This window comes from Caloenas nicobarica, chromosome 13 (assembly GCF_036013445.1).
Source record: "Caloenas nicobarica isolate bCalNic1 chromosome 13, bCalNic1.hap1, whole genome shotgun sequence".
Classification (NCBI taxonomy): Eukaryota; Metazoa; Chordata; class Aves; order Columbiformes; family Columbidae; genus Caloenas; species Caloenas nicobarica.
This window is the reverse complement of record NC_088257.1, coordinates 15728678-15753413: the sequence shown is the minus strand read 5'-3', so window position 1 is coordinate 15753413 and position 24736 is coordinate 15728678. Positions and strand designations below refer to the sequence as shown.

The window sequence follows — 24736 nt, the reverse complement described above, 5'->3', positions numbered from 1 at the left end:
ATACGTTTGTTTAACAAACCATAAAAAAAAAAAAATCATTCGACTAAATAAAAAGTTAGTATGTGAATATTTTTCATTTTTTTGTTTCTTTTCACTTGGGAATTGGCGCGTTACCAAATGGCGTTTCAATCTCTTGTTTCAACGCTAAGTGATGTACTGTGTTTCCTAGAAAGCACAAAAATATTCAAGAGTACGCCTCTCACTTTCCAGTGTGGGTAGTGTAACGTGAAGCTTTATTTGTGGTGTGAATTGCTGTGTTATGGCAATGTAGGGAAATGTGGCTTTTTAAACAGCAGGGAGCAACTCTGAGAAATGGAATGTGCAACAGCTCACAGAATCTGAGGAAGCTTTTCAGCTGGCCCAACTAGATCCTGCCAAGGGCAAAGCAGCTCCTGGCGTGGGCTTTTACTTGTCTGCTTCATAACAGATGTGACACAACTGCAGGACAGCAGCTTTTCCGCTGGCTCTATTATGTTTGTGAAACGAATGTATTTCTCCCTGAGGGCAGGGAGGTTGTGTTGGGGCTCCTGTAACTGGGAAAACAACAGAGCTGGCTGAAAACAATCCTGCAGCTAAGGACCCATCCCCTTGGGATGGTTGGCAGTGAGGGACTTGTGCATAAGCCATTTATATATATTCTATTGAGTTCCTTTAAATTCATTCTATTAAATAGTCTGGTTTCGAATCTAAAAAACTTGCCTTGTGATTTTGAAAGCCTTCCTGATAACAAGAAACCTGGGCAGATGCACCCTGGCCAGCTCAATGTCCCGTCCCAGCCTGGAGCACTCGAGTCAGTGCTCTGCTTTCCCAAAAGTAAAACAAAAAGGAACCTTGTACCACAACTCTGCTCTACGACAGGATTGGTTTCTGCATTGAAATAAATACTATCAGCCGTGTTTATTTTCTCAGATAATAGGAACAAAGCCAAACACTAATGTTGGGATGCATAACGTGTTCCCAGCCAGCAACAATTGGAACAACGTAAAATCCACTGTTGTTCAGGTAGTTGCTGAACTTTCAGAGGATTGGGCATGGGCACAAATGAAAAATGCTGCCATGCGGATGTTACAGGGAAAGCATAATCATCTTATTAGCATGTAACTGCTGAAATTTAATTTATAGCCATATAATCCTATCTTTTCTCCTTTTTTTTGTCTCTGCTTCCAATATCTTCTTTTGGTACCTGCAAGATTTCTGTTTTTCCTTCATCTTTCCTTAGGCCACAAAGGAAAGAAAATATTTGAACTCACATTGAAAAATGCAACTGAACTTGTATTATTTCAAGAGAGTCTTGTATTGGGTTCCCTACTCCAGTGCTGTTGCAGCTCACCCTGGCCCGGTACAGGTGGGCACCCCAATTCCACACGCACAGCCCTGATGCTTTGGTTATGGCATTACCTGCTCTTCGGAAACAAGCATTTAGCATGTTAGAAATAAGCCTCAGAAATGATGAACTGAGCTTCTGCCAATTTCTTTTCCTTTTCACTGATCTGTAGTTGCTCAGAAATTGCTCTGTTTTGCTGCCCAGAGAGTAATCCATAACCTGGGGTTTTTAGGGAAGAAAAAAAAAAAAAAAAAAAGACGCCCCCTGGAAGAAATGACAAATAATGAAGTCCTCAGGAACTGCTTCTGCATGTTTTAGCAGGCGGCTTTATAACTAACTGGTGGTAGCAACATCATAGTGTCTTCCATTTGTACTATTCAATATGCTAAGTAGACATAAGCATATGAATTTGAGATGATGATTAAGATTTTTTTTTGTTGAGCTTATTGAAAAGTGCCATTTTTCAAAAAACAACAATTCAGTGTTAAATAAAAAATATAGACTGTGAACCAAGAACTTCATTTTAATTTTAATAATCTGGAAGGGAATTAATTTTCAATTGAACCATTGAAAGCTGACTTGCAAGTTTTTTTTATACAGTGGAGAAAGATATATTGTTACAAGAAGCTTTTTTTTTCTATTTCTCTTTTTAAGGGCTTTTCTCCTATCTCTGTAAAGAGGAAGAAAAAACATTGTTTATATCCAGAAGGTATTATCTACAGTCTAAAGTTTTGATAACCCGCAAGGTTACCCAATACAGAAAAAATAGATCATCTTTCTCTTTTTCTTCAGCATATCTATTGTCTTCCTGTTATCTCTTAATCATCTCTGATGTACTTTCATGTTTTCAAGCCCAATATTTACAGTGGGACCTGTTCATGTGCTCTAGCTTTTTTTATTCATTAATTTCACCCTTAATAAATCAGGAAACTAATTATCATGCTTTCTCTAATGACTGAATTTACATTTCTTTGTTCTTATCACTGGAAATTAGTTTGCAGCTAGTGTTAACGTGAAAATTTAGAACTATGCTTATTAGACTCAAAGTGGGACCTTTTTTTTCCTGTCCTCAGGATACCCTACAAAGTGGGATTTCCCTGCCAGTGGGAGATTTCATGGCTAATGGTTCAACACCTTTTGCTTTGGTGGAGATTTAGAGTGTCTCTAAGCAACCTACTCATTCCCTTTATTTATTGCTAACCTATCTTGGTGGGTAGGTTAGAGAAGGTTTAAAAGTCTTGTGATTGCAGTGCATGTGGTACAGAGGAGTTTATTAAATTTTACTGATTGTTTTAATAAGCTTTCAGTGAAGGTCCTGGTATGCACTGCTCTGTCTCCAGTATGTGTTGTGGTCTGCTATACAATTCAAGTCCATGGTTTGTTGTAAGTTCTTTGCTCTTGAAACCAACTTCTCTTGGAAGTATTCCTGAAGTTTCAGTTCAAAAGGGGCAAATGTGGAGGGCTGTTGTGTTTGCCAGTCTGTGAATGACACCCCTGTGTGAGCAGCCAGTCTGTCAGGATTCAGTCCTGTTATTGATCATCTCACGTGGTTGTCCTCAGCATCACCATCGCTCTTGCACCGCAGCAGCCAACCGGAGCTTCTGCTGTGGTTTTCCGGTCTTGGTCTTGGGTTTTCCTTGAATTGTTCCCTTCTTAGGTTGAAAACAGGTGAGCCAGAGTGAGCGAGGCCAAGCTCAACGACTCCGCGCTGCTCTCTGACCAGGCGTTTTCTCAGCTCACGGGTGATGCTGCTGGGAAGCCACTTTCTCATATTTACTTCTGCTGATCTTTTCTGCAGCCAGATACGTTAGTAAATTCTCTAAGGGAGAGCAGATTTTCTCTATTCTTGTACCAGTTTAACATCCCATCCCAAAGATTCATCAAAAGCAAGCTAAATTTCTTTTTTAAAAAAAAAAGGAGCTCAGAGTGGGAGTAATGAAGGGAGGTTCAACCCCTCCAGCACCTTAATACTGCTGCACCGTGCGCAAGTCACGTTCTCTAACATGCCAGAAGGAAAATGTGTGTCCCCTTCGGAACTTTTTTTTTCTATTTAAGGTGAAAGTATTGAGCATGAGGTTTTTTCAGGTGGCTTTAAAAAAAAACCTTGTGGTGGAATTTCTCAGCCTTAAGGTTTCAGTTCCAGGCCCTGAGGTTGTCACAGCTTGTTTGAGGGCACCACAGGGTTTTGTGGAGATGGGCTGCTGTAAAATTCAGCTGGAGAGCAAGGTCTTGGGGCTCTGTCTATGTGCAGTGTGAGCTTAGGCAGTCTTCATACACTGCTTTTCCTGTAACCGCCTCTACGGAGGAACACAGCAGTGAGAACTGATCAGCTTTGGTGCCTGCTTGATCCCAGTGTCCGTCGGGGACACGCAGACTCACTGTCTGTGGGACAGAATGCGCTGGCTGGTGTGGGAGATGCAGCAGATCCGATGGAGCCGTGAGGGGGGTGTTCAGGGAGGCTTGGGCAGCTGGAAGCACAGGCGACATGGAATGAAGGAAATAGGTGATGCCGGATGGACTTGAGGGCAGGGGAGCTGCAGGTGCTCAATTTCTGACCAAATCTCTTGTGCTTTTTGCAGGTTATTGCAGATCATATTGTGTGCCCGGTTTTCCAGTAAAAAGCAACTGATGCCATAGGAAGCCATATACATAGCTTTGAAATATTTGTTTGTTTGTTTGTTTGTTTTTACTTTGAACTGAATTTGTCAATGCATTTTTTCCCAGGGGCCATGAGGCTAGTATAGAATGAACCTGTTGCAACTGACTGCAAAGAGCACTAGTTAGAGTCTTCCAGACCACCTGAGACTTCTTCACCCTGGCTAATCACTTTTTCATTTCTGTAGCTGTCAAAGAGCTAGGCTGCAGAGAGGAAGCAGAAGGCTCTGGGTCCCTCTCATTGCCTTTCAGCAGACTTCGACAGTTGCATGCAAAGTCCTCCTTATCCCTTCTCAGAGTTGCTGGGGTGACTGCTGCATTGCTGGGTGCATGGATGCTTGCACGGGTGCATGACTGTGTGCATGCTGCCCTTCCCGTGCTGCCCCAAGCTTCATGGGCATGCAGGGGACAGCAAGCTCTGATTTCCTTTCCTGTCCCTTGGGGTAAGGGAAAGAGGCAATTTGGGAAAGAAAAAAAAAAAAAGTAAAATACACCTGGAAACAATCTTACAGTCACTGTGAAAGGGGACCCCATGGCACGTGTAGAACCTATCCAATGTCACCTTAAAATTAACAAAAGACAAAGTTGTGTATGGTTGTCACTTTCTTTTTGTTAAATTTTTTTCTTTTTTCCTAGACCCCACCCGATGGTTTTACCTATATCAGAGAGGTAACATTTAAACTGGTTTGACTCTATCGGTCATATAATTTTTGTAGCGAAAGTTTTCCTAAGCCACGAACCAGATTCCCCCTGGCCAAGCTTATTTCCACCCTGGTAGCAAACCAAATTATAGGTACAGGAAAATTTCCCAGTTCCTGGGTAAGGCTGCAGCCTACGGAGCATCCAAGTCCCCTTTGAAGGTTGAGCTTCCACTCAACCTCCAAGTCCTTCTGCTTGTGCAGTGCTCACACGACACGCTAATGCAAGTACTTAGCAGTTCAGGTGCTCTCTGTCTGAAGTTTTTTTAGATGGTATCAGTGGGAATTTTCCAAAAATCATCAGTGAAGCAATTTTCTAACACTTCTAGTGAGGTTTATTTGCATATTCACCTTTGAATAGCCGCTTGGAGGAAAGCACTTGTCCCAAAAGCACTTTTTCTGCAGCATCCTCCTGGAAAAGCAGAGAAGCACCCAGCAATCTTTCAGTGGATTTCCACCCATTTCAACAACTTGTCTCCTTTATAAGTGTTGCTAGAGGCAGGTGGGAATGTGCAAGGAAGATAGAAAAGAAAATGCTGTCCTAAGTAAGGTCCAGTGCACTGCAAGGGCACCCTGCTGTCTCCTGCCCTGGGAATGGCCAAAGCGCTGCTATTTCTAATGATGAGTAGAGTTTAAAAGTGTCTGCAGATGCAAAATTTGACTTTAAATGTATTGTTCGCATTCAAATAATTTTACCTGATATTAGTTCTGTGCTAGAAAGACTTTTTGGAGGTGCCCGTGGCCTCAGACTGTCCCTGTACCTCCTTTTTCAGAGTATAACCTTGTTCTAGTTTCCCTGTGTACAACTATGAAACGAATTACAGGAGTATAGAGGCACAGGAAAGTATTTATACGTGACATTTTGCATAGATCATTGCAAGGATTAGCCAAGAAATATTACAATTATGGGTTTTTAATCTCTGACTTTTATTCAGTGTTGGTTTTTCACATAGCTTTTCTCTGCAACTGGTGTTATTCCAGTTTCACACAGGCAGCTTAACCCTTGTTAAGCTTGACTGTGTAATGAATTTGATTTTGCAGATTTAGTTGTGAAAACAGGGCTGAAAGAGTCCAAGAATCATTTGCAGGGAAAGGGAGTGGATAAGGAGACATCAATTCCTTTTTGTTTTATTGGCTGGAGACTCCCTTTGGTTTGGTAAATGATCTCTCCAGCTGGACAATTATATGAATAATAATAATGATTTCTTAATAAAGGACTCTTTAAATCCAGTTAAATGTGTTTAATATTCCATACCTCGGTAGGTATCTTCTTGCCATTTTTTAACTGATGTTTGCCATGAGCAGATTTTAATAACCCTTTTTTAGGATTCATACAAGTGCAGCCACATGTTTTTAAACTTAAGTTCTACCTGAGCTGTCATTCTGAGAACATCAGCAGGAGCAAGGCCGTAGGATTCTCGTTATCTGCTGTGTTAGTCTGGTTGATTTGTAAGTATTTGCCAGGTGGGGTCGCTTAAAGGCCGACACTTGGGTTTTGTCTTGGCGGAAGCACAAGGAACTGCACAGGAATATTTTGCCTGTTCCAGAGAGTGGGGCTGTCCTTGGGAGCTGCCTTTGCCCCAGCGATGGGAACCACCGACCTCCAAGGGCTTCACAAAAGCGATATTTCCTGCAGCTCCTGCCCGAGCACACATGTGTTCGGGGTTTGCCTCTGTAATCCAGCTCTCACCTGGCTCCCCTTCCCATAACATTCTGCCATATATGAGCGTTCATGAACTCAGGCCTTTAGATTATTTCTCTTCATGAAATTTTCAAATATTTGCAGTTGATTTCCCACAGGCAGGATCTATTTCCTGAGATCTGGCCAAGCAAGTATTCTGTCTGGAGATTAATTTCAAAGATGTTGTGGGTAAATTGGAATTAATTTTTTCTTCAGGTCCTTGTTCCTAAAATATAGCTGATGTTTTTTTAATATACATATGATGCAGTCTAATAATTCTTGCACATAATTTAATCCCCTTCTGCTGTATTTGTAAAATTACCCATTTAATCTAGTACTTGTCAGTTCTACAATTAACACTGGGCACATTAGCTGTGGTTTACATCTTGAGTTTTTTCTTAAACAAAAAGAGATTTTTTTTTTTTATAAGCAACATGTTTTCAAAACCCTCCCATTAGCCACGGAGCCTGACATTACAGATTTTCACCTTGCAGCCTTTGGAAGCAGGAGACGTGGTCATTTGCGTTTTTATTAAATCATCATTTATACCATCCATTTAAACTGTGTCTTAGGCCTTGGGTTGGCCTTGGCCAGCCCTAGCAATATCGTGAGGCATTGCTACAGCTCGTTTTCCAGGCACATGGGTTGGAGGGCTGGAAACGCTGTGGTGTTTCAGGTGTTTGTGGTGGGAAAGGTGTTTATTTCTAGCGTTTCACAACTGAGTTTGGCCTCATGCAACCAATCCTGTGCTTTTGTGCAAGACGTCGTGTAGAAGCATCTGCCAGCAAGAGGATGGGTGGGTAGGCTAATAAATTTGAGCCCGATGGCTGTTCAAAGCCACAGCCAAGAGAACAGCTTGTAAATAACACAATTGTTTCCTATTTTATAGCACACAAATACAACTTTGGCATTCTCTGTGACCAACTTCATCTGTTCCACTTCTGTGGAAAGGATTGTTGGGTCTGAAGAATATTGGTTAGGTGTTTTGCTATGGAAATAGGTTGCTAAAGTGAGTACTAGAAGATGTGTTGTCAGCAGAGGATTTTAGGATTCGACTCCTGTGCTGAGAGCAGCCCATCGTCTGGGGCTCCAGTGAGCCTTGCACACCTGGGCACTGGTTTCGGGCAGTGTCTCTGTTCGTGTAGCTGTCCTGGCTGTGCGTTCTGTTACCCGGGTATTTTTAAGATAAATTGACACTGAAACAATATTTTCTATAACATGGCTGATAAATGTGCCTGTGTCCAATGGAACAGAAAGATCTGGAAAAGTGAAATATCGGAGCAGGTCGTTTTCCTTCAAAATTAATAATTTCTTTACTGTGGGTAAGGGAAGGGCTGAGTCCCTCTGCCTGGGTCTGTGATGGACAGCAACACTCAGCTGTGGCTGAAAATCTGTTTTCCTCAATGGTGATACAATTCTGTCCGTAGGCACATAGATGCACAAGACAACTTTTACATGAATTGACTTAAATTACTCCAGTTTATTACTCGGAGAAATGCAAATTCTGTTCAGCAAAGTTTACAGCAGAGAAACAAAAGGCCATTTCCAGGCAGTCTAAGTATGGAAATCTTCAAATTGTAAAGATAACAAAAGGTAAAATCAGAACAAATGTGAAAGCGTGTATAAACCTAGCCTAGTTAAGTAATTTCCAAAAGTGTATTCAGTTAAAATATTGATCTAGTCTAATGAAAATTCATTCTCTGCTCTTGAGCAAGCAGTAGAGAAATGAAATACTATATCTTTCATTAGCAACAATCCATAAAATACACATGTGCATGCAAGTATGTCAGGATTATTTTCCTTTGTAAAGTGAAGCCACTACTTATTTTTTTTGATATACAAAATGTGCCTGTCCTATGGGCTAAGAAAATAGAGATGATGTTTTGCAAAAAAAAAAAAGCAAAATTAAGCAATTATAACTTGGCCTACTTCAGAGTAAGATTACTAGAGATGCTTCTAACAGACCCAGATATCATAAAAATATGGCCAGAGGCAAATTCTAAATCAGAAAGTGATACTTCCCATTCCTTCAGTTTCAAATACATCGCAAGTAAAACAGTGAAGCAAATTCACAAGCGTGTTCAGCACCGGCTAAACAGTACAGGACATCTTTAGCCTGAGACGCAACTTGCTGCAGCCACCTGGTGTGCAAGGCATTAATCCAGGGATGATTTTAACAAGTGCTAGAGTGAGGGGAAAAAAAAAAAATCATTTATCAGTACCTGCGAGCAGAAGAAACCTCCTGTTTTAGTTTTTTGAGGCCACCTAATGGGTAAGCACAGCTAACTGAACAAAAAAAATAATACTGTGCTTTGAGATCCTTGATAATCAATTTGGACCTATTTGCGAGCATCTCCGCGGCCCAGGGCAGGACTGGGCTCCGGCTCCACGGGGATGCTGTGACACCAGCGGTCGCTCACCTCTGCTGGGCCGGTCACAGTGTCCCCTGTGCTGGGGAGGTGACCACGTGCATCCCCCGCAATGCCTGTGGTCAGTCCCAAGGTCTGTTGCTGCACTTGCACATTAAAGGAGACAAAATTAACTTCAAACCGGTGGCGTGCCTGTTTCCCCACGCTCTAATCTCTCAGGGTGCTCAGCAAGCTGTAAACAAGTCAAAACCGAGGAAGAACATGACATTAGATAAAGTGTCTTAACATCGTGCTTTCCTAGTAAAATTTTAAATTTGCATGTGTGTATGCATGTGTACTTTTGCTTGCACTCACCACCATAAAGTGAGACTCAGTTTAATAAAATTGCAGTGTTTATAAATGCAAGGACTCATGTGTCACACAGTGACATCCCAGAAGAGCTGGGAGGGACTGAGCCAGTGTGATAATGAAAATGTCAATAAGAAGAAATACAATATATATGACAAAAGGTAAGGGCAGGTGAGGAAGTGACAATCTCCTTTCTTGCCACTGCCGTTACTGTGGTTAATTTATAGGGTGCCAGAATATGGAAGAAAAGGGTTTAAAAGAGCTGACTTAAGAGAAAACCCTGAAAGGAAACAAATCACGACAAAAAAATCTATGTAGGAGATGCAGACTATTGAGTTGGAAACAATCAGTTTGCACAGAAGAGCAGTTTGTGTCCTTAGATCCGGGGCTACAGGTCCCCCCAGCTCTGAGGTCTGCCTATGCATGGAGTGGGCTCTGGCCAGGAGGGGTGAACAAGGGTCTTGGTGATGGGAAATCTTTGAATATAGGGTGACAACTGAGAAAAGTTTAAATGTCAGTATCTGATGGACACAAGGGAAGGGAACGTTTGATTCGTAAGGCCTGTTAATGTGAAGTAGTTACTCCTAAAATTATTTTTATCTTTTAAAACAGATCTCATGAAACACCATGGAAAGTAGCTCCTGGTTGGCAAGTGAGAGACAAAATGACCTAATAAGTCTTTATCTTATTTAATTTCTGCAGTGAGGCTTCAAGCAATGCCCAGGACTGCTCTGTTGCATCAGGGCATGTTCCACTGAAGGGACAATTTCTACCATTTTTAGAGCATGTTTACTGGAAAGTTGTTGGTCTGGTGTCATTTTGAGTGCCCCTTTGGCCAGATCTAAAGCTTTACAAGTTTGGGGTTTTTTTGCCAAGTTTCAAAATGTTTCCCTCGGGAAGGGGAGAGGAAGCAGATGAAAGGATTAACCTGCAGGGAACCGTCAGATACTTTTCAGAGGCAGAGATTAATGCTGGGTCTGGAACAGAGAATGGAAGGAAAAAATAGAGTGCCCCTTTGAAAAGCGATGAATTTTTCATAATATTCTCTCTGCAGTTTGTTTTTTTTAAAAAAAACCAAAAAACAAAAAACCCACAACATTTCTCAGCATGGGAAATAGCATAAAATCTACAACAATAATCTGGCTTATTTTTAACATAGACATATCTGCCCTCTGGGACCAAAGCTCATGAACTGATTGTTGGAAAAACCTATTCTTGCGGGATGAGCTGAAGAAGATGAATTGCATTCTTTTGAAATAATGATTTGCCGAGTGAGGCTAGTATTGTCAAAACACAATATATCATTATTAAATTACAATGCTCACCGAGTAATATTTTATTCAAGAATATTTTGAAAAAAATAAATCCAAGACCCTTATTTTGGGTCTGCTCATGTAAAGGACATCTCGATAAGCCAAAGAACCATGACTTTTGAGCTGTAATTCTGCAGATTTTGTTTAAAGTTACAGAGCAGGTTTTCCATGAGCAAGATCTTTTTCTTTAATAACTTGGTTTCTAGAGTACTACCACAAATTCCAATAAGCATTTTGGAAAACTGGTTGCTTAAGAATTACATGGCAAATAACATACCCACTGAAAAATTAGTCATGTCAAAATGCTTTTGCAGAGAGTGTGACTTCTCAGCTGGATCTTTCCTGCCTCTGTAGAAACCATGTGAGCAGCCACATTGCAGAACATAAATAAAACCAGGTATGAGAGTAATCCAACAGCTGGCTTCCCTCGCTTGCCTCAGCACTTACCTGAGGTTGCATAGATCTTTTTTCTTTCTCTGTTGAATTATATTAGAGAGTATAAGGACTAGATGGCTTGTGTTTTACGCTTGCATTTTACAGTGATGGAAGTTCTAAATAGCTTTAGAGTGACTCGGTCAATAGGAGATGTCAGTGAAAAGCTGGGCATGGTTAGCTGGTTACAGAGCAGAGAAAGGTCAGAGCCTGGCTTGCTTATGTACTGCACAGCACGAAATGCATGGCTTCCCATGGAAAAATGAAATAACTGGCAAGGTCACGTGTAAACTGCTTATTGCATTGGGGCCAGCAGGCAAATGCAGGGGAAGGAGGCCGGGGTTATGTGGATTTTGTAAAGGGTTTTGGGTAACTTATGGTTAACCAAAGATAAACAAAAAGGTATTTCCTGTACAATGTGTGGTTTAGTGATGAGTCTCCCTAGCCTGGCTCCCTTCTGAATGGATTTCCTCTCCTTTTCTAAACCACTTATTCCCCTTCCCTTATTTAAGGAATTTCTTCGCGGCTTTTTTCTCTTTCTACAGCTGCTTCTGCTTTCCTTCATTTTGTGGCATATGTTCTCTTTCAAAGAAAATGGCTTTTCCCCCCTTATTTCACCTGATCGGTTCTTTTTTTTGGCACCAGACATCCTTTTCCATCTCCTTTCTTCAAACAGGAGCTATAATTTCTAGACTCTGTTTTCCCTTTGTGTGGCGAAGGTGTCTCTTTCAGGCCTCTTCTGGCCACTTGCCAGGTGTTCACTAATTTTTTCTGCATCATAAAGATTGCGATACTCCCCTCCTGTCGCACACCATTACCTTTATTCCCTTGCTGTGCAAGGGCCCTTGAGCACAATATTCAGGCATGTATTTTCACTGCCCAAGCCCCACAAATGGTGACGGAAACTCCAGACACAGAGGATTAAGGAGGATGGCTCATCCTGAATTCACCAATATTTCAAGCTGATTTCTTAATACTGAAACAATGAACCAGTGTTAATTAACCATTATCGCTCACTTACACGTCCTCCCTTAATAACCTTCATATATACGTACAGAATAAATTATGAAAAGATAGCTTTATTCTGGTCTGTTCTTTCGCTGAGCCAGTCTGCTCTGAATTCACACCTTTCCTCTATTCAGAGCAAATCCATTTCCTTTCACATTTCTTGTGAAATCCTTGTCTTTCAGCAGGAATTACTATATTATACTTGAGCCCAATAAACAAAAGCATTTTTACAGGGCAAAATTTGTGCAGTTTTGATGATAAGGAGAGTGTTAGCTTTTATGCCAAGCAACTTTTGGATGTAGATGGGATTTTCTTATCAGCTGTGAAACCTGCATCTGGTCCGTGAAGTTTAAAGAATCTCAAATTGACATAGACTAAGCATCTGTACATATTTGAGCATCACCTACACTGCTGGGGAAATAGACTTGACAGGTAAAACCATGCATCAGAAAAGAGGTGAGGTTACGGTAATACAGAACGCGATATGTCTTGAGTATTTTTCTTCTTTGTAGGAGAACAGGGTTTTGCATCAAATGCACAGAAGTATTTTTTGCTGCTTATCTGTTTCCCCTGAAAGTCCATGGAAATGCGGGCTGGATTTATTCCAGATTCAGCAAGTGCGGATATCATTTGAATTTCTCCCAGGATTGAAGTGACCTTTAGTGTCTTAATAGCAAGGTTTCTGGTTAGCACACAGAAGAATTTCCCTCACTGTTTACTCTCAGTATAATGGCATTGTCTAATATGCTTAAGCATGTCTGCTCTCTCACTTATATTTGCACAGCTTTTTTTGAAGCTAGTACTTCGAAAGGCCCACTCCTCCCCGCTGTTTCAATATTTATATAAGAAATATCTGGTGTTGCCTTTCGTAGCAACCTATCTGCTGTCTGCCCTTCTGTTCTCACCGCTGGTTTCGGCTTTGTGAATGGGGAGCTAACTGGCAGCCCAATAAGAAATGTGAACTGTTGATTTGCTGATATGGCTTTTATTTTGCTTTCAAGAGGTTGAAAACAGTTATACAGTTCAGTTCTGTTGATGGTTTCTTTTTTCTCTGTTGTTCTTGAAATCCAGACTGTCCTATCCATCATGTTAATAAAGCAAAGGTAGCAACCAAAATAAATATTTTCCTCTCTTCTCTTTCAGATAAAATTGAAGATGAATTAGAAATGACTACAGTGTGCCACAGACCCGAAGGACTGGAACAGCTTGAAGCGCAAACAAATTTCACTAAAAGAGAACTTCAGGTGCTTTACAGAGGATTTAAAAATGTAAGAACAATACAGAGTCTAGTATGCATGTCCTCACCAGCCACAACTGCTCAGCTGCATTTTGTATCATTCCCCTGTTGAACATTAGCGCTTTTGTGCTTGATCTCCCCTACCACAGCGAAATGAACACAATCTGCCTCTCCATCTAATATTTATGACACCGTAATCTGCCTAAAACTGGGTTTGGATGAATATTCAGCACATAATACTCTCATTAAATTTGTTCCCCAAATGTCAGTATGCACACTGCAGTTTCCTCAACTGTGCTAGTACTTCAGGATAACCTGAAAATGGTTTTATGGTTATGTATTTAGTTCTTGGTGTCCGTTGCCGTGTTCAGATATGAGCAGTACTGTACAGACTTCCAGGTCACCTGCTGCTGCCTCGTGGGGACTCCTCGTAATAAATAGAAACAGGGAATTTTGAGGCTACGTGGAGCAGATGTTTGATGGACCTTGAAGAATGAATACTCATTATATGGTTGCCTGAGGGTCTGGATTTAGTCACCCCGGTGGTTTGTGCCAGCTGATGTTTTTATGGTGATTAATAGATCGGTATCAAGCTAGCTCAATAAACACAGGGTGGTTTTGAAGTTGTCTTGCGGGACAGCTCCAGTATTTCTGCAGCCGCCACAGTGAAATGCTGGAATTTCTTTGAAAGAGGAATTCAAGTCTGTTGGGTAAAAACTTGCCAAAAGAAAGCCAAGTTACATTAAATCCAGGCAATGTTGAGGAAACCTGCTGGGCATTTGAGAAGGGCCTTTCTTTTAGATAGATTCTTGAAATTGGATTGAATCACATCTCCAATGTATGCTCGATTTCTCTAAGGGATCTTGTGGTTTCATCCTTTATTTTGCTGCTCACCTAAGCAGGGCAGGGCATAGCTCAGCTTTCTCTGTTTTTCTGTTTGGTGCACGTGCTGTATCTATACAGCCTTTGCTTCACGTGGAGCGTCATTTAGCCTGTGAAGTTTTCTAACCACTGAAGACTGATGCTCTGACACATCTCCGTGCTTTGGGCACTCAGCAAGAAAACATGGCTTTTGAGGCAGTTTGACAAATTAACGTACAGTCTAATATGACATGACTGCCTACAGCGGGAGACTAAACTCAGAGTTCTTAACCGCTGTTTTTTCGCGAAGATCTCTGAAATGCCTCCTGGATTGCCGCGTTTGGTGGGAATCCTGCGTGGGGAGCGCTGCTCCGTGCTGCGCCAACAGCTGCCACGCAGATCTGGCATCCACCCCTTGCTCCTCCCGACTTTGCTATCGCTTTGCGTTACAGAGACATTACCTCCCAGAGCAAGAATGATAGACAAGTGCATTAAACTCGTGACATAAACCCTTTCCTAAGACCTCACCGAAGGTCTCAGTATTAATTGGCAGCGCTGGCAAGATCTTGTTTTGTATCAGATTGTTAGGACAAAGCAGTCTGTTTTCCTCCAGCTGCTGTGCATGCAGTGTGCGTGAAGCTTTAATATTTAAGGTTTAAATTGAAATGAAAGGGCAGCTTTAGCATTTGTAGCCTGCAAATCGTGGTTTCAATGGGATGGGTAATTATGCACAGCAGGCAGACTGACTCAGCTGTTACCATATTCGCTGTTGTGCCGAACCGTCTGCTTTTTGGGGTGATGTTACAGTGCCATCTGGAGATTCAAAATCCCAGTGGGAATACAGTCATTTTCCTCTCTCTGGTTTGTACTTACTTCTTGCTCGCAGTGATCACAGGTCCTGTTTAATCATGAGGCAGCACCTGGATGATCACAGAACCATCTCCAGGCACTTGTGGTGGCCGCAGGGCGCTGCAGCTGGGTTGGATGTTCATGAACATTGGACGGTGTTTGACCAGAGGCACCAACACAGCCTGGGGCAGTGCCTGGACTACTGCCCCAGCTGACCAGGGCCATCATTCTCAGTACTTTTATTCTTCTTCTTCCTCTGTCTCTGAAATCTGTTTCCCCGCTCCCTCCAAACCTTCCCAGTCTGTTCCCAGTGCGTCACTGGTCAGGTGTGGCATCTCTGCACCACACTGATGGAGGCTCCCACTAAATGCAGCTCCTTTGCCGCTTCAGCGAAGCCGAGCACGCTGACCTGGCCAGTGTCCTCGCTGCTTGGCCAGATGGCCACTCTCTCGTTGCCCTCTTCTTTCTTTTCCAGTTGTGAAAGGGCGCTGCTGTCCTCCAAGACCTCGTGATGCCAGGACCAAAAGTTCGCTCTTATCTTAGCAGTTATTTCTGCCCCAAGGTGCACTCCGCATTATATGGAATAGCCTCTTTTACACTTTGGAGATGGCTGCTGTCAGACTAGAGCCACATTAACGCAAGGCCTTTGGTCTGATTTATTTGGCTGTAGTTCTGTGAAAGCAAAGTAGCAGAGACGGCAAAAAACGGCAGAATCTCTGGTGGATCTTGCCTTGATTTAGCTCTCGGGAAAGACAACTGTTGGAGCAAAACAGCAATGGCATGGGAACAAAAAGGCTGTGAATAGGCAAAGGTTGAAATTAGAATAAAGTTTCCATTCCCCAGAGGAGTAAAGTTTGGGCAACAGTTATAGAATGGGAGGGAGGGCAACGAGAAACTATTTTTAAGATTAAAATTGATAAATTGATGACTAATGAAATGACCGACAATGACAGAGATTTGAGCTGAGTAATTCAATACCTCTCATTTAGACCATGTTTCTAATGACTGCATCCTCTGGAATTTAGTTCACGGATTTAAAAGGATTGAGATTTTTATAGATTTTTTTTTTCTCAATTTGGGGGGGTTCTGTGCTGTTAGGGGCAATGGTTGTTGGCTACAAGGGATAATTTTATAATACTAAATCAGCAAACAGACAACCTAAATAACTGGGGGCCTGCTGGAGACATTCTTACCTTGTTCCAGTATGACTATTTTGCTAAATCTGTAACGGAGTGTAGCATGAAATGTAGTTATCTGTACAAATCAGCTTTTTTGGAGATGAAAGCAAGCAGTATGAGCAAGGTAGAAATGTTCTGATGCTATAATAATCCTCAAAGTATCTCCAAACTGGGAAGATGTAGTAAGAGCAACAAAATAGGTTGGATGTGCAAATGCTCAGAGATGCAAATCTGGGTTGTGGATACTCAAGGAGAATATGTTAGAGTCTTGCTTGCGGTCAGCAACTGAATACCTCTAATTTAGCAAAATGTGGCCCCCAGGTACTTTTCATGAGCTGGCCGAGTTAGCTGAGAACAATCCAATGAGCAGGTTGGTTTTAGTCCCACTTCAATTCTGCTGTTGCTCCCTGCCTGTCTGCATTGCACATCTTTGAAAGCAATCAATAAAGTTAATTTCTGATTCCAGCAGAAGAAAGAACAGCAAGTGCAACTTCTGTTTGATTTTTTTTTTTTTTTTTTTTTTTAATGTGGATTCAGCTCTTTTGTAGTTTAGTATTTTAGAAGAAGTCTGAGAGGGTAGATTCAAGTGCATGACTCATGCTGCCAATGCCAGTGCTCCATAGTTGGCTCTTTGAAAATGCCGTGCTTGATGACAATATGAGAAGATGCTTACTCTTTTTGTTAGACATTTTAAAATAATTCATAAGTTAAAGAAGTGAGAGATGCTTACCTGAAATCTAATCGTCTGCCGTTGAAAGAAGGCCTTATGAATGTTATGGAGTAGGACCGTGCTTTTTCATACTGCCAAGAATTTTTTCTTAAATAGTTAAAACTTTGTTTAATCTTCAGTGGAATTTAAACTGACACTAAGCTTACCTGCTCCTTTTCACAAGAGAGATTTCTTTCAAGTCAGCCGTATTAAGTCATACTGTAGCACTAATGAGGCCTCTTGGGCATTATTTGACTCTTATAAAAACAAAATTGTGATCAATTAAGTGCAAATGAATTGGTACTAGCATATGTGTCTGAAAGCAATCCAGTTACAGAGAGCTAAACGGGCTGATGAACGTCAGCGCTGCCTCTCCCCGGCACTCCCGGTGCTTTGATGCAAACTTTCATTTGGCTTCCAGATGGAGCATCAGAAGCAATAAGGATCATGTGGAAATTCAGGAAATTTAATCAGGCGCAGTGGCCAAAGCTGCTCTGGGAGATGTTGCCTGTGCGAGGAGAGCGGCTGCAGCAGCAGCCTCCGCTCTGCCCGCCCTTGGCAGCCTTGAACTTCATTCTCGGGCTTGCTGGTGGTGAGGTGGGACTCTTGGTAGACACGGGCTATTAATACAGTGTGGAAGAGGTCCAAGGGAACCAGTCCCTGCATTTATAAGCTGCATTTAAGCATGCAAAGTGATGGTTCTTGATAAATACAACTATTATATTCACTAAGATGAGAGAAAGAAATACACCTTCACATAGTGTGTTTGGTCAGTGGCACTATGCTGGAAAGGATGGTTGGGCGCTCTGCTAGGCTTGGTTTTAAAAAGAACGACAATTTGGTCAAATACTCTGAAGTTCTGCCAAGGGCTGGTGCAGGTCTTGGAGCAGCAGCACTGCAGTGACCAGGGGAAAATTTCTACCCAGGAATGGCTGTTGATAGGGTACTTGGTCTGATCTATAATTAAAAGGAACCATAAATAAATATCAGATTATTTATTTAAGGTACATTAAAATACAAGTTCTATGAAACATAAACTTTAGGAGACTACTTTTATGATGGTATTTATTACCTAATTATTCTTCTTCTAATGCTTTATTGGAAGTGGCAAGGACAGATGAAAAAGTAACCGTTTTTCTCATGATAAAGAAACCGGGCAGTGGCTGTTTTATTAGGAGCCTTGGAATGTTTTGAGAGTTCTCATCTAACCAGGAATTCTGCCATACGGAATCAGAAAGTCTTGTTTTGTCTGTAAATGACAACCCAAGATCTGGTCCTGCAGCTACTGGCTTTAGATAGTCCAGCCAGTTTGTTCATCCCCTGGCTGTGGAACAAGCCCTCAACACTAAGGCTGGAGAACAGGTGGCCCTGGCAAGGTCAAGACCACAGTGACAGGTTTGGATTTTAATTGGGACACTTAAACCTAATCAGTGCAAGGACAGTTGTAGGACATAAAGTCAAATTATCTCTTGCTTAGCTCAAATCTGTCCCAAATCACCGGTGGTTTTCTACCCAGATAGTGGGTAGAAGGCAGCAGGATTTTTTCTGTATTGAAGGAAGGAACTCAGATCTGATAACCCTAATTTCAATAGCAAACAGGTATGTGTTTAAAGAACTGCCTCCGATGTCACCTGAAGTACCCCTCCTTGCTCTCCTCTTTGACTTGCACAGGATAAAATGATTTCTCTTGTTCATTCTGTCCTTTTCCATGGGCAGTGAATGCACATCAGCAGGTGATGCTGGCAGATCAGAGGCTTAATAAAAAAGCCTTTTTTCTTTTATAGGCTTTTCATGGTGGAAGAATTTCTTGTCAAAATCTTTTTTGGTCTTAAAAGGTATCTAAAGAACTCATCAATAAATGAGTCATAGGCTTGAATCTTCCCCCAGATTTCCATGTCACCAACTCAAAGGGATTTTCTTAGACTTCCTGAGTTTGCTCATCCCAAATTCAACAACCTGTAATGCTACCAGAATAAGGATTTTCCTGTCTTGGATCTGCAGAGTGGGGTGTAACATGCAGCGAGTGTGTGTGTCTGCGGCAGCTCCAGGCTGCCGGTCGTAACTACAGCACCACTCAAATCTTTCCTGCCTTCAAACCTACCTAGGGCCATGACACACACCCCCAAACCTGCTCGTTAATTAACTCCAGGCCAAGCACAGAATTATGGGGATATTTAAGGGAGGGGATTTCCACCCCAACAGCATCATGAGGTGTGGCAGGTGTATTCCAGGTAGGGTCAAGTGGCAGCGGTGCGTTTGGATGGAAGGGCTGCCGCTTCGTGCTCTTTCAAACTCGTTTCTGTTCATCCCCAAGCTTGCTTGTGCTACCACAACATCTCAGTCTGCACAGGAGCACAGTCCTAGCTGTGTTAGTGCAGAAGAATGAACTCTTAAATCAGTTTCCATTACTTTAGCAGGTAAGTCTAGGAGGAAAGTATGATAGCGGCCTGACAACTAGCCAGAGTTAGCCAATAGACTGGATAAACCATAGCATTATTGAAAAGATCTGAAAACCAGTTTCCATCCTATTTCTCCAATGAGCCCAGTCAGAATTTATTAGGAAAAGAGCAGAGAGGCAGGGAGGGAGCACCACTATGCTGCAGGACGAATGAATGGTGTACCAGCATCTTGAACATGGCTTGCGGTGCTGGGCTGCTGTCTCACGAAGGCTACGGTGCAAATAGAAAGACGCAGAGAAGAGATGGTCAAAGGATGCCCAGTGCCTTCTGTGCTTCTCAGGGTGGGATGCTTCAGCCTGGAAAAGATATAACGAAGGGAAGATCTACAAAATCAAATGTGGCAGGTGGAAAAAGTGGCAGGATCAATCGTTTGCTCTGTATCTCTGTACAGGAGTAATTCTGTGCTCTGTGATAAAGGATTAGTGCCATCGTTATTTTATTGGTTTGTTCTGGTTTAGTTTTCAAAATTGCTTTCAAATCCGTGAGGAAGAGTGTTGTCAACTGGGAAATATTCTATATAACTGAAAACTTCACGTAGTCAGATCGCAGTGCCTGCGGCTCTCTGTCATACATGAACATGTGTTATAACAGCACTGAGCTGGCGGGGGGTGGTAAAGCACCATAGTTAAGCTAAATTTCCTCTAGAATTGTCCAAATAATGTAAGTTTTTTAAAAAGAGTTGAAAGTAGGGAAAGAGGATTCACACAACAGGGACAATTTTTGTGCAGTTTTTCACCGCTCCCTTGCATTGCCTGTGGTCCCGCATCCTGCTGGGAAGACCTGAGGACCACATCTCCCTTTCCCCAAGTGCTGTCCGGACTCTGCAAATGTACCCAGGGAGCATCTTCTCCAGAAAATTACCGTAATAGCTTGGATTTCGCTTGGCTGCAGCAGAGCAAGTGTGAGCCCTCCAGGCAGGAATCCCCTTTTCCCTTCCTGAACACCGCTCTGTGGGGCTCAGTATTAGGTTAGGAAGTTCAAGGCAGAAAATCTGCCACCTTCTCACCGGTGTTTGAAGCAGCGAAAATTGAAAAGAAATCCCTTGCGTTATAGTACCAGAGCTTAAAAATACAATAACCCCACAGGTTGCGAGGTTAGAAAATTAGCATGGGCACAGTCTGGCTGCTCAGAAGTTTAGAGAAGACTGAGCAGATAAACAGGTTAAAAATGATCCAATCTTTTCAGCCTAATATCAGTGCTTGTTTGTAAGGACTTACGAGTACGGCGTTTACCCTTAGTCTCTAGGGAGCTGGTGTTGGATATCTGGCTACAGCATCCTGCTGAGGATTAATGAATTCATGTATGTGCAGGCATCGGATAGGGAAGTGTTAGCTGGCACTAACATTATTGGTAATCATTAGATGAAAGCTTCATGTGACAGAAGGCATGAGCTACCTTTCTAGGTCATCCTATGAAACAGCCATTAAACACTGCTGAAAACACTGTTAGACTTGGTTCACCACTATTAACATTTTGACGAGATGCTTAAGATGAAATTACAGTCTGAATTACTTTAATTTCTTCAGCTGTACAGCCTGTGCAACCGGAGCAATTGTTCTCTTTGGGCTTGTAGAGTTTTGCAAATGAATCTTTACAAAGATGGGGGTTTTTTTCTTGACTTTTTTTTTTCTTGCTTTCTTTTTTTTGTTTTCCAACAGGAATGTCCTAGTGGGGTTGTTAATGAAGAGACATTCAAACAGATCTATGCACAGTTTTTCCCTCACGGAGGTAAGCGGAGTACTTTGTGTCTGTGGGGTCTACTGAAGCATGACTTAACATTCGTGACTGCCAGCTAGCTGCAAAACACCTTCAGATAATCTGTGCAAGAAATGTGAATTGAGCTTAAGCTCTGCAGGATCTTAAACAGAAACACAAACTTCAAGGTAATAAAATTAAGTTAGGCCCTTTGAACCGTTATTTCACAAAACTATAGGTAAACCCACACTAAAGATGGCCCCTAGTTGTCAGCTCTTTGATGCCCAAGTCCAAAATAGAAACTGGAGTTGATGCAGGTTTTGTGCTGACTCTGTGGATGGCAGAAATCTAAATCACTTCCCCTCACTGTGTCTTCACTTCCCTGCTGCTGGACTGCTGTACCTGTAGTAGCTAGCACGGAAGAGTCCCAGACCTCATTTTGGCCTGGAAATTAATCAAAACCTCCCTAAAATTCCTAAAGCAGTTCTTAGTTGATGCATGAACTGCTAGCTACCCAAAGTGATAATTTTTGGTGTTCGTGTGACTCAGGGTCACGTCATATATTGGAATATTAAAGTATTGTATTAAATCTCTCAAATAATGTATGTTCTTGCCTTTTAAAAACATTAAGAATCTATATGTTCTTTTAACTGGATATGTTCTGTAGGGAGTCTGTTTTCAAACTGAAAGAAGTGAGTTGTGGGTTTAAGTGGCTTTTTAGCACGAGATTCAGTATTTGAGGCTTTCAATACACATTCCACTCTGTAGTAGCTGCAGAATACATAGACTTATTGTGGAATGACGACTGAAGTTTCTGCAAGAGTGTCTGTGTGCATGTGCATTAAGCAGGTCGTTAACAAGCGTTTTTTCAACTAAATGTGAAGATAAAACACATTATGTTTTACAATGCATGTGACCTCAAGGATATACACCTATAAAAAGTTTACATTACATTTCATTATCGACTTGATGATTTCCTGTTGTGGTTGCTTTTGTTTTTGTTATCAAAGCAACCATTCAGTTTAATTCTTTTAACAAATATGCAACAATTTAAGTATTTATATTCTTAATGTATTTTTGGATATATTTTTTGTTTTCAACCTCAGCTCCAGTAAGTCCAAGGAGCACCAGTTACCGCAAGTGATTGCACTTTAAGTGACACACCTTGGGTGACTCCTTCCTTTCCATGGGTGAAAAACAATCAGGCACAGAAACATCATCTTTTCTTCCGTTCCCTTGAAATGTGGTCCTCCCTTGTTTAATGATGGTGGTAGTAAATTCATGCTTAATAATAAATCAGTGTGACAGCAGATATGTTTTTGTATTTTACCCTGTTTTCTTTCATTTGGTTTCCAAACAGTTTATATAACCTTAGCATCATAAATTTTGAGGTTTCAGATTCCTCAGAGATTTTTTCACTTTTATGGCTCTCTGTACAGATAAACTTGTACATCCCAGAGGCAGTAAAGTAGCTTTGAATTATAAAAACTTTGTGCGGTGTCATCCCAAGCTTCTGACATTTTTGTTACATTGGGGCCCTGCCCTTGACAGATTTTCATTTTTGCTAACCTGTCATCAAATTATAACAGTGATCTAGTATTTCTCAATGTACATCACACCTTATTAAAATAAAACCTCTAGTTCAATATTTTTAATTCACCGTTTAGTTTAGCTCAATTAGTTTTTAGTAGCACTGTCCCATAAGTAATTCTGTGGTTTCCTTCTGGAGCTATTTTATTTTCAGAATCATTTTCTTGAAAATCACAGAATCATTTCAGTTGGAAGAGAGACCGTCAGGATCATCAAGTCCAATCATAAGCTAACTCTGGCACTAAACCATGTCCCCGAGAACCTCATCTAAACACCTTTTAAACACCTCCATGGATGGTGACTCCACCGCAATTATTTTTTTCCCTACAGTCCAGTGTATTCTATTGTTATGGATGATAGTAACTTAAGTATTTGATTTTTCTGCACAGTTATACTTTCCTGGACTTGAATAATGTAAAAATATGTAGTAATTTCTTAGAGATCACAGTAGAGAGATGCTGGGTGATTCCCCCTGGATGTTTGTGTGTCCCAGGGCACCAGGCTTCACCTGCATACCCACGCATAGCGTATAAAGGCTCAGGTTGACTGGTGCTGTGTGCTAGATGCAAAGAATAGAAGAGAGAAAAAAGTACCTGGCTGCTAGAGTACCAGTGAACTAATTAAGGAGACTTAATGTCACTTTCTCCCATCTTGAAAAGTTGGGCTCTGGTAATACAGAGGGCAGTGTGACTTGCCTGCAGAGCACAGGCCAGCGAAGGTCCTGAGGTCAGACACCCATTTGATTTTTTTTTTTTTTTGTTTTTTTTTCCCCTGCATACCATTCCTGGTTTTCCCAGTCAACAGCCATCCTTCCCGTGGCCATAGAAACTGTTCTTCTCAATAGAAAAGATTTTTTCAAAACCTGGCAGTTTAAGATTCAAAAGGACGAAAATATGCCTCGGATGAGATTGCTCTTGAGCAGTCATGGGCCAAACTCAAGTGATGGGAACTGGCCCCTTCCGAGGCTGGAGAGTCCCTGCGGATCTCGTCCGTATCTCACACGAAGCAGAAGGCAGAGCAAGGGAGCACACGGGCTGCAATCGCTGCTTGGGACTTTTGCTGCGTTTCCCTCCATTCGCCCCAGAGATGCTCTTGGGAGTGTGGTGTTTTTTTTTTTTCTTCTCATTCTTTCAAGTACAGCCCCATAATCCAGATGGTTTCTACTGTATTAAAAGCTTTTACATTTCAAGGCTGTTTTAAGGGAGCGCTTGGGGAGTGTGCAAGTCCATGTTAACATTTGCTAGTTCATAGAGTATCTAGCAATGCTGCAAGATTGGATTTTCTACAAAAGGAAAATAAGGTCATGAATCTTGTTTAGAGCCATGGGTGTATAACGAACTGTTGTACCAATTGGTGCCCTTTGTGTTTTTCAGATGCTAGCATGTATGCACATTATCTCTTTAATGCGTTTGACACTGCACAGAATGGCTCAGTGAAGTTTGAGGTAATTGTTTTACATCTCCTTCAATGTCTCTCTCTCAGTTTTGTGTTTTTCAGCTTCTCCATCCATGCTTCACTGTAAACTAGTAGGACATGCTGGATTATGGGTTAGAGGTTTCAGTCTAAAACCAGCTGATATTTTAAAATCTAGTTCAGTTTAGTTTATGCAGATGGAGTTGCATGTTTTCTTTCACTAAAGAAGCAAGTAGATCACATTTTTCAGTACTACAAGGAGAAAGTGCAGAGATTTGTATAGCAGAGAGGTCAAGGGCAGTCCCATCCAGTGATTTCCACGGATAATTCAGACGTCAAAGAAAATCCAGTACATTGTGTGTCTTCATCAGTCATCATGCATTGCATGGTTACATTTGTATGTTCCTGGAATATGGCTTTTTAAACTTTATTTGATATATTGAACAAGCATCTCAGGTACTTAATTCCTAGGGCAACCAAATCCACCCTTTAACTAAAAGGTTTGTTGCTGTGGCTACAAATAACCATCTTTCAAGCTCCCACACATAGCTGGAGTGCAGCAAAAGGATATGTTAGGTCATAGGCCTGTGGAGGATGAACTTCAGAATTTTGAAGACAGTTTACTGTGATCATAAAACTAGAAATCATAGGCAGTCTTGCCTTTGCCGTCAAATAGCTAAGAACTCCAGTAATTTCAAAGTAAGACGGAGAAATTAGTTCATTTATCAAATGTAAAATGGGAATGTTACGCATATGTATCTGTGCATGTCTCTAGTGACGGTGGCAGTGGGAGTTCTGCACATGGCAGCTACCTCAGCAGTTAGAGACTTCCAGAAACCTAAACAGACTGAGACACAGCAAAACGCTTAGATAAGATTTTTTTTTTTTTTTCTTTTAAAAAAGTGCTGAGCTTTCCT

The 24736-nt window shown here is 41.6% G+C and overlaps 1 protein-coding gene across 2 annotated transcripts in view; it reads left to right on the top strand.

Moving 5' to 3' along the window:
• The window catches only part of KCNIP1 (potassium voltage-gated channel interacting protein 1), a 395786-nt gene that overhangs the window by 363761 nt on the left and 7289 nt on the right, over positions 1-24736 (top strand). For both annotated transcript variants that reach the window (XM_065643870.1, XM_065643871.1), the window contains exons 2-4: positions 12972-13096; positions 20780-20849; positions 23780-23850. In XM_065643870.1, coding sequence (XP_065499942.1) covers positions 12972-13096; positions 20780-20849; positions 23780-23850 — 266 coding nt within the window. The remainder of the gene's footprint in view (positions 1-12971; positions 13097-20779; positions 20850-23779; positions 23851-24736) is intronic.